Consider the following 15,479-nt stretch of genomic DNA (forward strand, 5'->3'; position numbering starts at 1 on the left):
GTGTAACTGATGTCTCTGAGCATATAGTAGTACAGGTTAGAGGATGCTGGGAAGTGGATATCTTTGCACCGCATCCTCAGTATGGAGCCTTAGGCAGTTTGGATGAAATCACATTCAACTTTAAACCTATATTCAATACACACAATACTTCACATTTCATTCCTCTGAAGTCCACAGTGAAAGCCAAACAACATTGCCTGCCCCTAGGACGCGGTCTCCTGCAGGCACCTTCATGCATAAGAGCCCGAGCACAGGGCGTATGTGTTTGTATAGTTTTATTTGTACTCCTGCTGCTGACACTGGGCATGTTTTCTGACCTTTTAATAAGGGCAAGATGTTTCCTCAAGGAGGTAGTCTCTGTCACTGTCCAATCACTTATAACCTTTTGGAGTCTCCCTTTTGAAGTGGTCACAGAAAATGATCTGTCTCTAACTATGCAGTGGATTGAATGTGCATGGGTTACATGGTCATGAAAAATTATGACTGTCATCCTAGCTAATAACATAACAAACAAAATATTCAATTCTTTGAATATTCCTCAAAGTGGTCACAATAACAGGAAACTAAAATTCATTTATAGACTAGAGTATAAGCATTTGAGATCTAATACTTTTCTGGACACAATCCTCTAAGTCTTTTCAGGCTTGGGGTGAGAAAAACATGGTGTTTCAAAAAAAAAAAAAAAAAAAAAAAAAAAAAAAAAAAAATAATATATATATATATATATATATATATATATATATATATATATATATATATATATATATATATATATATATATATATGTATATATATATATATGTATATACATACACACTCACACACATCTCAGGCCCTCTTTTAGAGCACTGAAGTGTGATTTTCATGTCTTGTGTGCTGCTCTCATGGACAGTGTTTGAACGATGCACATGATTAGTGGTTAGGCCAAAGGCTGCTGCTGTCAGTGGATGTGATTGACAGCTATTCCCATCTTAAAGCTGCCTTTATTGACTTGAGTCCCTAAAGCACCACAGTACACTTTGAAAATCATGACTGAGTTATAATATTCCTAAATGCAGCCTTGATTGTGTTTTCCAAGAGCATTTCTTAAAAACACTGGACATTAGTATTAGTCTTTTCAGCACCACTGAAAAACTATCATTTCTTAAGACACATTCATGCGGTGAATTTTTATAATTGTGGTGACCGAATGTTTTTGACCATTCTTCAAACATTGCTGTTGTTACACACACAAAAAATACTAACTTTTGTAAAAATATTACAGTACATAATCCAAAAGCAGGCAATATTTTACAGAACAAACAATTAAGAACAATTACATCTTCACCTGTGCAAATAATACATCTGATGATTGAACATCTTTAACAAATATGGTCTTCTGAGGTAAACTATTAGTTTTGTAATCTTTACATTTCTTCTGTTGTACAAATTTGTGCTATTGTCCTTATGGCAAAATGTTCTATTTTTCTTCAGTATCATTTGGTCCATAATCAGGACAGTGGTTGACAGCAAGCAATCCTAGTCCAGAGTAACAGGGGTGGATGATGCTACAACAAAGTAGTTTTCTTAGAGCTAAATCAATAGCTGGGCTCATAGAGGTTGATGGCAGATGGTGCTGCATAGAGTTGCATTAAACAGAAAATCAGTGAATAATGTAATGATCTCTCTTGATTAGACTAGATTAGAGAGATTATATTTAAATGTCTATCATTGCACCACCCATCCCTGGTACCTAAACAATCAGCCTATTGAAAGTAACTGGTAGACAATGCTTTTCTACTCGCACAGTGGAGCACCCAGGGATTGACCAGAAGATTGTTCACGAAAAGGAGGAATTGGACGTTTTGCATGTCCACTGGACCTTCTGTCTGTGTGACCAAACCATGTCCAATGAGAAAAAACAAAACTGAGAGAAAAGTATGGCAGTAAAATGTAACACAGAGTCTAGACTATCTGGTCAGATATGCGAGACACACTGTCCATGTTGTGGACTTGTGTGGACAGGGACTTTCTGCTGTCTGTGCTGGCTCTCGTCCGGATCTTCTGAGACCGAGTCTGATTCTGTCCGCACCAGTGGCAGGTGAAGGCGGCTTTGAACTCTTCACGGAATTTACCTGCAGGAGCAAAAACAATACTATAACAAAGACAGTCTTAGTTTTAAATTAATATTTTATAAAAATCTTTAATAAAATGTATTTAATAAAATATACAGCACATCATATAAAACAAATAATAATAACTTAGTATGCAAGCACAAAAACACAACAATTGGCTATAAACTAAGCAGACTACAATCCATTCTAAATTAAAGCTATTGCTTCCAGTGGACATGAGCAATCATGTCTGAGCAGGTGTATTGAAAGTTCAAGTGTTTGAGGAGAGAATGAGTTGGCTCTGACAATAGAGAGAAAATGAGTGTGACGTGCTGTTTTGGTGCCAGGATGCTGTAATTGCAATGTTTATTTATGAAATGAAAGCATCAAAAAGTATATATATAGTATACCAAACTACTCCCACGCATTGAAAGCTAATTTCACTCCTCATTATAAAATTAAGATGCCTACAATAGCATAGATTTGGGGGAAAATTAAAATATGCAAAGTAGAGATGGGTCTAAGCTACAGCTTGAATGACTTCAAAAAGTTCTACATCTTTGTACAGAGGCACCCAATGTAAAATTCCTTTGGGTTTTTCCATTTCCTAACAATTAGAATTTTCACAATTGCACTTTTATTCATTCTTTTGATTGTTTGTATTCAATTGTAAAACAAATGGGTAAGAAATGGCTTTAATTGCCTGTCTTTGTTTGTAGGGTATGTCTGCTCTTCAAATCAATGTATCCTTGAATAACTCAGGCAAAACTGATGTGCTTCTTTGTAATTTCCCTGCAGACACGATTTTCTTATTGACATAAAAGCTGTTTGTGCTTGACATGTTGTTTTGCACACCTGATTCACACATCAGACTCTTACCACTGAGAAAATTGTAGATGATGGGATTGGCTGCGCTGTTGGCATAAATGAGCCAGTGTGAGAAGGTGAACCAGGCATAGACAGTCTCCCGATCGTTGGAATTCTTAAATGTCCCAAAAACCCTGACAAGAAATAAAAACATGAGTTACTTTTTAATGTAATCCTCACCCCCCGGGTGGGCTAGACTGCACCTTTCTATACAGAGTTTGCATGTTCTCTCTGTGGGTATGTGGGTTTCCTCTAGGCGCTCTGGTCGCCCCCATTAATCCAGAACATACAGCATAGGTGAGTACCAGAGCGCTGTACCCACTGCTAGTGATGTGTTAGACTTAGACTTAAACAAACTTTATTGATACACAAGGGAAATTACTTGGACACAGTAGCTCACACATCATATTATATTATAATAAAAAAGAGTAAAAAATATAAAAGGTAATAATAAATTCTAAAGAAGTAGCAAAAAAAATAAATAAATAAAATAGCAAGAGACTGGCATCAAATAAGGTATAATTATATAAATGTACATATACAAGTAAAAATAAAATTGAAAAATAAGTATCAAGTGAAGAGATCATAAGGAAAACAGTGCAAAGATTATATGAAGATTGACAGGACACATGGTTATCTGTTACATAATGGTGAATTGTATGAAGTAAAGTGGTGTTGAGGTTGTGTTGACCCAACGGCACTGAAGGATGGGTCAAATGCAGAGACTGACTGGCAGATATCTCTCTGAACTATATTAAATAGATGAATAGATTTTAGGGGAGTGGCTTTAAGGATAAGCCTCTTTGAGTTTCTGTCACACTCCATCATGCTTGCACTGTATTGTATTTCGTTTTTAACTTTTGTAGCAAAGGAAAATAGATTTCGATCACCTGGATGAGAGTGAATCAATTTACTCTTCAAAACTTTTATTCAGCTGACAGATTTAAATTATCTTTCGCTACAGACCTCAACGACTAAAGCCTTACTCAGCTATAAAGTTCTGAAATTATTATGGGACAGTAATGAGTACATAAATGAGATCATTTGGATAGGAGCCCCTCACCTCTTCATGATGTTGAGCACACTGATGGGCAGGTAGCAGAGTGCAAATACAAACAGCACCACCATGAGCATGCGTGCAGTCTTGCGTCTGGCTCGGACCTGTTTGATCTCGGCACACACTGTGCTGGTGCGGACCCTCACAGACTCTCCGGACGCCGCCCCCGGAGACGAGCACTGAAACGTCTTAAATTTCCTGTGCAACACCGATGTGCTCCCAGGAATCTAAGGAGGAATCATTGTTTTATGAATCATTCATTAGGTTAGTTTGTTAATTCAGATATGAGACAAAATTTAAATATAATATAAATTCAAATCGCAGAATTAGACACATAAAGCAACATGACACACATCCTAATTACACAACCTCGTATTCTTTGTATTTATTATAATAGCATCCTACAAAATGAAACACCATGTGTAATAACAGGGTGTAGAGAATATTAATACATAAATAGTAGTAGCAAAAAGTAACAATATTTCCTATATATTTCCTACTGCACCTGCCTGCTACTTGTGCCTCTAAACAAATCAAAATGAATGAATAAATTATTAATTTAAAGGTTCTATAATACACAAAATTTACTCCTGTGAGCTTTCAGCCATGTTATAATGTTACGTCATCAAAAACATACCTGCATTATTAGTCTGTCTAATCTCTAAAGCTCAAAATGCTCTGTTCCACTTGTTTTTGTTGTTTTATATTTGTAGTTTTCAAGTTAACAACTACCTTTTACCTTTTGTTCAGTAGAGACTGACAATTCCAGGGCTGTCTGTCTGCTATTTTATAATCTATATCTTAGCTTTTCTTCATGTGAGAATGATTTTAATTGTCTTTGTAAAGCACTTTGTTAACATGTATGAGAAAAAGTGTTTTATGAATAAAATATGATGTACTGGCTGGACTAATCTGTCATCTTCCCTGCTCATATTACTGACATATCTGTCTCTGTTTAGTAACTTATCTCATTTGTCTTTGTCTAGTGAAATCTCTCGAGGTTGGATTTTGTCGTACTCACCTGCTGGCACCAGAGTTTGTGACAGATCTGGATATAGGCCAGGACCATCAGACACAGTGGCGCAAAGTAAGTGACAATGAAGAAACAGGTATGGTAGACTTTGGGGTAGATATCCGCTGTAGAGAAAAGACATTAATTGCATCAGAATCAAAGCAATATTGTACAGTTATTGTGCAAAATTCTGTCCTAATAGAATCCAAATAGAACTAATTCAGAGTTAATCTAGTTTAAACTTCATGTGCCGATAAATCCACTTAAGATGTTTAATTAGTGTCTAAAGGTGAGTTTCCCTTTTGGTCTCCTCTGCCAGGCTAATCTTCTGTCTCATTCAGGCTGCTTTATTCACCCTCTCCTTTGCTCTAAAACAGCCTCTCATGTTTAATAAATCTAACTCTTGCTCAGAAGTGCAAGTAAAAAGGCTTTTCCAACTCACTAACAGCCTTTGACAGCCACAGTAAAGGAATACCCATTCATTTGGCTGGAGTAATCATTATACAAACTGCTATCAGAAGAAAACTAACTAATTTTATATCTCTATTAATATTCTCACTGAGAATGGGGTTTATGTGTCTCATTTGGACTACACTCGTCATACTAGTGTTAATAGCACTGGTTTGGACATGTTTTTTTCCCCATCTGAGCAATGATGCAACTAGTTACGTGGAAATGGGTCATTCCATTCAGGATCAATGTAATGGTGTTAAATTGTTCTGTTGTGCAATATCTTTAAAAATTCTCTTGGTACATCTAAAAAAAAATAAAGCTTTTGAAACTTAGAAAAGATAATAACAGGGAACTGTCAAATTTGACTTCAATATTAAGGAATAAGACTGTAAGTACATATAACTGGATATAGGTAATCCGCTAGCTTCTCTGTTCCAAACAGAAAGTGAGCACGGAGGTGCTTCTGGTTCCATCAACTCTGATCCAATTAACATTATATTCAAATATTGTCAGCCCTCTCTCTGTAACTGCTGCAAAGAGCCTTTGAGTCATTTTGTTTTAAAAATGTTTGTATTAACCCACTCTACATGATCCTGGTGTTTTTATTTTGTTATTTTATCTTTAAATCAGTTCCTATTTCTAATATGGAAATTCTAAATTTCTATAACCGCTGGCATCTGAGCTTTCTTTGACTGAAGCCCTGCGCGCTTAGTGACATCACACTCCATTAATCCACTTCTTATATACAGTCTATGTACTCAATAAATGGTAAAGAGTCACATTTTTATATAGTATTTTTTACCTTCAAGGCACTCAAAGCACTTTACATCAAAGAACCACTCATCCATTCACACACACACACATATATATATATATATACCAATGTACACAGACACTGGAAGTAAGGAGGGTTAAATGTCTTGCCCAAGGACACAACACCATATTAAAAAATGCTACTTTTAGGCAATAGTCATATTCAACACAAACTAACAGTACTGTCTTTGTATTAGTGTAGTTCTGTAAAATCTGTCCAGGGAAGCTCACATTATGTCCTTTTTAAGTTATTTTCAATACCTGCTGAAATAAGTATCTAATTTCAACATCTTAAGTGTTGAGTAGTATCTGATTTTTTATTCTTTTGACCTCCCTATACCAGGCTCTTGTCACTGCAGAGGTGCACTTGTTTTCCCCACAAGGACGTACCTCCCCAATGCTCATCACACACAGTGAACAGACTGGTCTTGTTGGTGAGTTCTGGCACCAGACTGCTACACTCCATCACTATGGCCTGAGGGATCATGATGATGCAGGACACCACCCAGATTACTACAATGTTCTTGCGAGCTCTCCGCGCAGTGCTCTTGAACATCAGAGGGTGACAGATGACGTACCAGCGGTCGTGGGCGATACTGCTCAGCGTGAGGACGGAGACGGACACCGAGATTGTCTGAAAAATTCAAATGGTAAAAATTCTAAACAAGTGAGTGGTGAGTGATGGTTAGTGCTCCTGCCTGTAGTCAAAGTTCAGTCAATACAATCTCTGCATGTCCACCCATGGTTGCCCACTTAATTGCTACATAAAGCTGTCCTATGTAACCTTTCTTGTAGGGGGTTCACCAACTGCTTGTCTGCATTGGCACTGCTTTGCTATTAAATTTGTTCATCTTGAATTTGTTTGACTTACAACCTTTTGGTATCACCTATTTTCCATTGCGATAGACAAGTTTGATACCATACTGTGGGACATTCCAGGTAAAGCAAAAGGCAAGTTATAGTGCACCTTAGACTGCCATTACTGAATAAAAAGGTCTTCACACATTTACAAATACACACAACATACTTTAACAACATTTTAGTTTTATCAGTGTATAATTTTGAGAAATACAGGACTACATTCAAACCATGCTCCATACAACTGTACAACAGCTCACCCTTTTATGATACATAACCTTCTGTCATGCCACATCACTATTTCATCTTTGCACTGTTTCTCCTGTGACCTCTTGTATATAGCTGTAATATATTTGTATTACTATATTTCTATATTGTTTTGTATGTGTTTTGTATGTTCTTAATAATATTATGGGATGTGTGAGCCACTGTGTCCAAATAATTTCCCTTGTGGACTAACAAAAATTGTATAAGTCTAATTTTGTTGTTTAGCCACTTTTACGAAGGCTGAATAAGGACATCATGAATGTGAAGTGACGTGGTCCTGAGCTGAATTCAAACCCTTTGATACCACACAGGCAAGATTGTTTTTAATCTAAAACCAAACACAACCTACATCAGTCACCACAGCACATGAAAATAACAAACAGAAAATGAACTCAAAGTTCAATCCTACCATTTAAATCTCAGCAGTCATGGTGAATCAACTGCACATGCATGTTTAAAGGGAGCTGAGCTACTTTTTTTTCTCTCCACTTGTCTCCATGCATGTTATTGCTTTGCCTGAAATGTTCTCTGGTTTAACATTAAACATATTCATCTAGCATTTATTCATTACAGGTGTTTCTATTGCTCAAAAATACAATAACTCCTTGTGGTGTAATGTAGCGTAAAGCTGTAGCCTGCTTGTCTCCCTTGTGACAGAGAAATTTAACCTATGTTATGGAACGTTCTGGACAAAGCAGTAGTAGAGATAAAGCAAAGCATTGGAAATAAGCAGGTGGCAGACCATCCACTGGAAATGTTACACAGTGCACTTTTAAGATAGTTTGTGAAATGGGTAGTCTAACCTGTCATATACATTTTAATGTTTACTTATTTGTATTAATTTTATTTAATTGTTTTTGCGAATATAAACCAATTCTCGAGGTCTCTGCTGGAGACCAGAATCAGTAAGTTGATTTAGAAAACTTTACATAAAATGTGTAGTGTATTATTGGTAGAACTTTATAATAAGGCATCATCATTTACTAAAAATTACAAGTATGTAATTATTAGCACATGAGGAGTTAATGATTAATAAACATTTGTAAATTGTTCCTAGATTGTTTTAAGTACTTAATTCAGGCATTCTTAGGCAGCTCAAGGGTCCTTGAGAGCACCATGGTGATGCTGTTACTTCGAGCCTAACTGCTGTAGCTTCAGATCATTACCTTTAATCTATCTAAGTCTGGATCTGTGATAGAGATTATCAGATGAAAGGAAAGATAACCAGACAGACAGACAGACACAAAGATACAAGAAAGGACAAGTGTCCTCCTTCACTTTCTGACCGGAGTATTGTTTGGATGAAGTGTCCCAGCATACAACGTATACAGTCCTACTTATCTCCAATAATGATTATTCAATAGATTTTCATAACATTTCCTAATTCCACATCTAAATAGGCTTTTTAATGTGCTCTGTACCTGCCTAAGGACTGCACATGGGAAGTAGCAAAATCTAGCACAGAACACCTTTTCTCTCTGAGATCAGTGTATTCTGTGCACTGTCCTTGTTTTATACATTGTAGTAAAACTTTTTATCCTTGTTTGTAAATGATTACTAAACACTAGTTAATGGGTAGGTATCTTTTAGTAAATTATTTGTTAATGGTTAAATTAACATTTACAAATGATTTGTAGGCATGCCTAATTATAAAATGTTACCATTGCCTTCATTAATGTCTGAATCACTGTGGTTAACTTTCATCACTGTCATCTCCCTCAACTTTGTGGACATATTTTTACTTATAATCTATTTAAACTACAAATGTTTACATGAAAGCTCCCACAAATAAGCCTTATTCATGAGATAAACAGTGTAATTTCAGATGTGACTGGTCATAATGTTATGGCTTTGATTGATCCCCACACATTTCCATTTCTTTAGTGTGTGTCATGTCCCCATGTCCACTGTCTAAATGATTTCCTGTGTGCAGACGCCACAGCAGGTGTAGGCTGAGATGGAGCGGCTTGTTATATTGAAGTGTTGGTGCACATCGCGCTCTGTTTCCTGTCTTATCTTTCTCTCCTCATTTCACATGTAGAGGGTAGATGTGTTTGGGAATTTAATCAAAGGACTTGAGGCCCAACCATGTCCCCAATTTCACGTCCAAGAAAAACCCAGGGCTGCCTAATAAACTCTTAGAAGTGTTGTGTGATGTGAAATGGGTGAAATGGCAGTCTGGTTATATAAAGGAAGCAACAATCAGTATTTGACTTTATGTAGTTGTTCTTTGGCTTCAGAATTGTGATCCAGGACCCGATCAAGTCTAACAATGTCTGTATCAGTGTTTCTCAAACTGTGGTATGTTCCTTAAATTTCCTGTATACGTTACATTATGTTACTTGACTTTTGTGAGCTTTTAGTTATAATATTGTTACCTTCTCAACACATATATCTGGAGATGTGTTTTGTTTCATTCACACATTTGAGTAAACCTTTATTATTACTCTGTCTGCATCTCACAACCTCAAAATGCTCTGTTCCACCTTGTGATGTCATGTTAACAGTTACCTTTTATGTTTAGTTCAGAAGAGATAGGCAATTCCAACACTGAAATCATCCAAATGATTCTTGTGAAGGCGTATGTGGAGTTTAAAAACACAGTGGAGCATGTCTTGTATTAACATGACATCACAAGGTGGAACAGAGTGTTTTCCATTTGGGAGAAGAATTTAGCTTAAATATGTAGAGTTTATGTGGTAAACATGTGTGAATGAAATAAATCACAACTCTATGTTTGTGATGCGGAAACAACATGATAACATAGATCAGAAAATAGTGTAATATGGGTCCTTTAACCCTCTCCAGGCAGGTGTTGCAGATTTGCAACAGCTAAATTCCAAGTACCTACTTACTTCACATCCATATTATATGAACTTTTTTTACTCAGGAGCCTTTTTTCCCATCCATGCTGATAAACGTGGCCAATGCAGACTGTGCAAGAATGGCTACATGCCTGCCAGAAGTGCAAAATACTTTTTTTGTTTACAAAGGATAAAAAAGTCAGAATTGTATATTACTACCCCATATTATAATTTTCCCCAAATATCAGATTTTTCCTGATACTAAAAATTTATTTGAGCCTGAGAGGGTTAAGGTGGTACTTGGACAGCTCTTCAATATACTGTATGTTTACTTAATTAAATTTATCATTTTCTTAACCTGCTTGTTTAGAAATATCAATGTCAATGATATAGTCCACTATTAGGACTAATTTTGCCCTATAGATTGGTTTGGATTTGATGCTATCTGGAAAGCCAACTCTCTTCTTTGATGGTACTTGATACGAAAAGTTTGAAAGCCACTGGTCTAGATGTATAGTTTTGTATTTCATATTTGACATTTTTCTTGTCAACAAATTCACTGAAAAGAAAACATATTTACATATAAGATTCACAAGGAAATCTAACTTTGCCTGTTGCTTTCAGCGGTCTCAAAAGAGAAATGATGTAGCAGCGCAGACAACAGCATAAAAGGTTGTCCAAGGCGTATTCACACATCTTTACATCAGACCTTTTCTCCACGGTTGACCTTTCAGTTTTGGGAAGATAAAAGAGACAAAAAGGAGGACTAAATGCTTCTTTCTGTGCCTCAGCTGGTGATGTAGAAGCCACATTTTCCATCACAGCATTTCAGGGCAAATCCAAACTGTGTTAGTTTTTTGGAAATAAGTCCTTTCAAGTTAATGAAGTCTTGCTGTAAGGAGAGCCACTAGAAACTCCTCCACACACTATGAACAACGAACAGTAATGGCCTCAAAATAAGAAATAATTTGAGAGAAAAACTTTTTGTTGTTTTGTTGAAGTTAAGCCTTCAAACAAGCCATTTCAGCTCGAGTTAAATATAAAACTGAGCAGAGTTCTCACAAGCTCAGTGTTTTGTGGCATATACGGAACAGACAGTGAGCTGTGAATACTTGTGTGAAAAACTGATCCAGCTTAGAAAGGTTTAGATCAGAATTGCAAAAGCAAAATAGATCAGTTTTGTCATGTACAGTCAAAAAAGTGAACCAAGATAGTGATTAAAAATAAACAAAAAAAAATCTGTAAACCTTGAGTGTGAAGTGCCAGGGTAAAAAGTAATAATTCTAAGAAAAGAAGGTAATATTTTTTGCACAGCCTTTTCAATCTGAGATGTGTACTATGAGTTTGCTTCAATTTCTCCAGAGACTTCCTCTAACAAATATCTCTACACTACACTTCAGTGGCCAGGGCAAATAAAGGTAACACACATTCAGCTGGCCAGTTGTTGCCATCGTGTTGCCATAATAGTGGTTTCTTGTAATAATGTGGTGTTATAGTTCAGATTTAGATCAAAATCATTCTAAATTGTCAGCGTAAATGTCCAGTTTGTTCAATTGAAGTTTTGTTTTTCTTTTTGTTTTCTGTAACAATACTTGTTCAAATTAGTTTCTAGTTTTGAAACAAAGATTTAGTATAGGTTGTATTTATGTTTTTGAATTTGATGTCATTATTTCAGATGGAGGCCAGGGCCAATAAGTCTATGGGACATTCAGTTTTTTGAAGAAATATCCCCACTCATGATCCACAGATGTAGAAAATTTGCTAAATTTCTTAAAGATTATCTCCACAAACATCCCACATTAACCCTTATATTGTGTTAGGGTCAAAATTGACCCGTTTTCAAGTTTAGGTATGTAAAAACTGCCATTTGCTTTTTTGTACCGGAATGAGGCTTCATCTAATCCTCAGACACAACTATTTTAACGCAACAAAATCAATTTTCACCATTTTAGTAAATTGTAAAGGTCTGAAAAAAAAAAAGTGACATCTGTGGTGTTACGGGTCAAAAATGACCCGGCAGATAATAGTGGCTGTTTTATGCATCACTTACAAGCTGTAGGCTGCTCTGTGGATCAAATATGGCTCAGTGTGTCCACACACACACACACACACACACACACATACACACATACACACACACACACACACACAAAGGTCGTCTTCACCCACGTGAACTCTTCTCTTTCTTGCAGCACATTGATACATTTTGAATCTAAAATAAACATTGTCATATATAAACAGGGTTTTAGTGAGATATTATCAGCTGTATTCTGTTGCAGCATCAGTCAACATGAGCAGGTTCACTGTTTATGAGGCGCTGGATCAGATTTTTGGTCATGACAGTGATTCTGAAGACAGAGAGGAAAGTGAAGCTGAGGAAGATGTATCTGAGGATGAGGATGAGGACATAGACTGAATAAAAGAAGTGGACTAAGTGAGTGTGACGTCATCCACAGCGTTTGGCGCCGCTCAAATGAAGCTCACGGTTACAGGAGCGAATCTAGAGCCAGGTTATATGTTATGAATAGGATTTTTTGGACGGACAAAACAGCCTAACCCTAACCCTAACCCAGCCAAAAATCAGGATCATGTGTCGCAGGTTAATACGTATATTTTAAGACCAAAATGACGAGGTTCACAGCAGCAGGTACAGAGAGAAGGACGACAAGATCCTAACATAAGTCAATTGGAGCCAGAGTCAGAAGGAGCTGGAAGAGCCTCCTGGAGAACTTTCTATTTGGAACGCGATGGCTACAGCGTTAGTTATGTCCATTCATATATATGTCTGTGGATGAGGATGAGGTTCAGTATGACCCTGAACAAGAGCACACATGTATGAGGAGAACCCAGATGTCACAAAGACTGAAAGAGACGTCTTCAAGTCAAGAAAAGGTGACAGTTCATGGTCACCAAGCCTCTTGACACCCAATATAATTATACTTATATAAATTAGATTTATATTATATGTATTATATATATAAAATTATTATGATTATAGTATAATTATATAATATAATTACAAATTTTATCACTATAGGAAATATAATTAGTGAATTTAAGCAGTTTTTGTAATCAAAAACGTGTGGTATATTTTAAGATAAAAGGTCTGTGCAGCCAAAAAAATTAATTAAAATAAAAATGTTTCCATGGACATGAACACATACTAAGTTAGTTATGAGGGGAAAAACAATATTGGATGATATCTAGTGTTTTTAAGTATTTTCAGGCTGAGTTAAATCACGGGTCAAATTTGACCCGGTAACACTAAAGACGCGTGTAGCTTTCTAACACAATACAAGGGTTAATTTTATGGCTTTGGTCCTTTCAGCTGACACAACTGTCACATTTTTAGGGTTGAATAATGACACCACTTGCATCACTAGCTATTGTGAAAAATTAATTTAACTTCTGTTTATTTACACTGATAGATAAGTTGATCATGTAGATAGGGCCAGTAATTATAGAGATATTTATGGTGGTGTATTGTACGGTGGTGTATTACTGAGCCGAAATATATTTTGGGGTGTGAGAGCAATACACCACCGTACTATCAAACAGCAAAATGTACCATAAAATTTTGACCTGACCACCCACACAATGTTAAACTATAAGCATTCAGTGTTCCCCCTGAACCCAGGCTATTCTCAGAAAGTAAGGTAGGATCATGTTATACCATGAGTTCGCTTTGCTTCAGAGACATCCTCCCACAAACTTCCCCGCATAAAGTAATAAATGTGTAGCCTTTACACACAGCCTATGCCCTAAAGCCCCACTCTAGATATATGGATAAAACGGTGCATAAAATAACATCGTCTGCGTGCTGTTTTACCTGGAGATAAGGCACGATTTTGCAGAGAGTTTTTCCAAAGAACCATGTCTCCGTGATGTCCACCACGAGGCTGGCGGGCAGACAGATGATGGTCACCAGGATGTCGGCAAAGGACAGGTTCACAATGAAGTAGTTGGTCACAGTGCGCATGTTACGGTTCTTCCACACAGCAAAGCAAACTGAAAATACACAAAGACATGCTCAATACACAAGTTTTATGTTTATTATGAGAGGCAGTTACAAAACAAAAGTGCTCTTTTTGATCGAGATGTCCTTCCACTCAGGCACATTTTGTCTGCAACAGATGATTTAATTAAAATATATGTGTATATTTGACAGCATTGCACAAATTACAGCATTATAGAATAGAAAAAAAATATTCACAATTCAATTTTAAAGGTTAAATATATTATACTGAACCAGTGAGGCAATGGCTTTTTAATGGTATTGTGAGACACTAACCTTGGGTCTACAATGTCTTGATCCATGAAAATTGCATTATCAAAATCAGACTGCATCTAATTGTAAAACATTGTACTAACTGCAAACTTTTAAGAAAAAGCCATGTGCTTTATATGACACTTTAAGATGTAAGTTGATTGATTGTGTGCTGGTGGTCCATCCTGCTTCATTTCTGTGTCTGTAAAAGGTGTTCAAAAGCTGCATGTGCTCAGAATATTCATGCAAATGAATCAAATGAACACTATATCCATGTGCCAAATGTTTGTGAGCTCTAGGAGCTACTGAACAGATGTGATTCATCTTTCTGTTTGAAAATGTGGTACCGCAGCTTTAGCAAAAACAATATCTATACATTTGTGCATATTGAACTATCTGGATTTCACTACAGAGAATCCCTTGTCATTTATTGAAAGAGGCTTTAAACTGAGAAATGGATTTGTATTCTAGTTATTTGATCAGCTGAGCTAAAACCAGTTAATCTATTTACACTATTGGGTATAATCTGAAGTCAATACTCATTTGGATCAATCCTAATTCATAATCTGTTCTATTTACATAGCATAGCACGTGGACTCTAAAGCATGTCATATTCTTTCTATGGTGAGTGACAGATCATCAAAAATAGCTCACATGTTTTAAGTTTTTTTTGGGGGGGTTTGGGTTCAACCATAGACCCTATATATAGACTTCTTTTCTACAGTCTATGGGTTCATCTGAGCCAAACTTAATCACTGACTTTTTGAGGATCAAAATACATGGGAGCACAGTTCACACTTCACATTGGAGTGACAAAGCATAGGTTTTTGAGCATACAAGAAATTGCAGTGAAGCAGGGTTAAAGGCAAAGCAATAACAAAAAAGACCATACTCACTAAAGATAAATCTACAGCTTCTGTGAATTAGTCACTGAATCTTTTTATTTAATTTATGGCACTTAAAGCAATATGATGTAACTTTCTTGAGG

The 15,479-nt window shown here is 36.4% G+C and overlaps 1 protein-coding gene across 1 annotated transcript in view; it reads right to left on the reverse strand.

Moving 5' to 3' along the window:
• Nucleotides 1–1,870: 1,870 nt before the first annotated feature.
• hcrtr2 (hypocretin (orexin) receptor 2) overlaps nucleotides 1,871–15,479 on the reverse strand; it is a 29,256-nt gene continuing 15,647 nt past the window's right edge. Inside the window, exons 3-8 of the mRNA XM_020921109.2 lie at nucleotides 14,054–14,232; nucleotides 6,686–6,929; nucleotides 5,039–5,154; nucleotides 4,024–4,244; nucleotides 2,973–3,094; nucleotides 1,871–2,114 (exon numbers count right to left, since the gene is read on the reverse strand). Of these exons, the coding sequence (XP_020776768.2) occupies nucleotides 1,945–2,114; nucleotides 2,973–3,094; nucleotides 4,024–4,244; nucleotides 5,039–5,154; nucleotides 6,686–6,929; nucleotides 14,054–14,232 (1,052 nt within the window). The 3' untranslated portion in view covers nucleotides 1,871–1,944. The remainder of the gene's footprint in view (nucleotides 2,115–2,972; nucleotides 3,095–4,023; nucleotides 4,245–5,038; nucleotides 5,155–6,685; nucleotides 6,930–14,053; nucleotides 14,233–15,479) is intronic.

The sequence above is a fragment of the Boleophthalmus pectinirostris genome, unplaced genomic scaffold (assembly GCF_026225935.1).
Source record: "Boleophthalmus pectinirostris isolate CB_2022bp ecotype Guang Dong unplaced genomic scaffold, ASM2622593v1 HiC_scaffold_5, whole genome shotgun sequence".
NCBI lineage: Eukaryota > Metazoa > Chordata > Actinopteri > Gobiiformes > Gobiidae > Boleophthalmus > Boleophthalmus pectinirostris.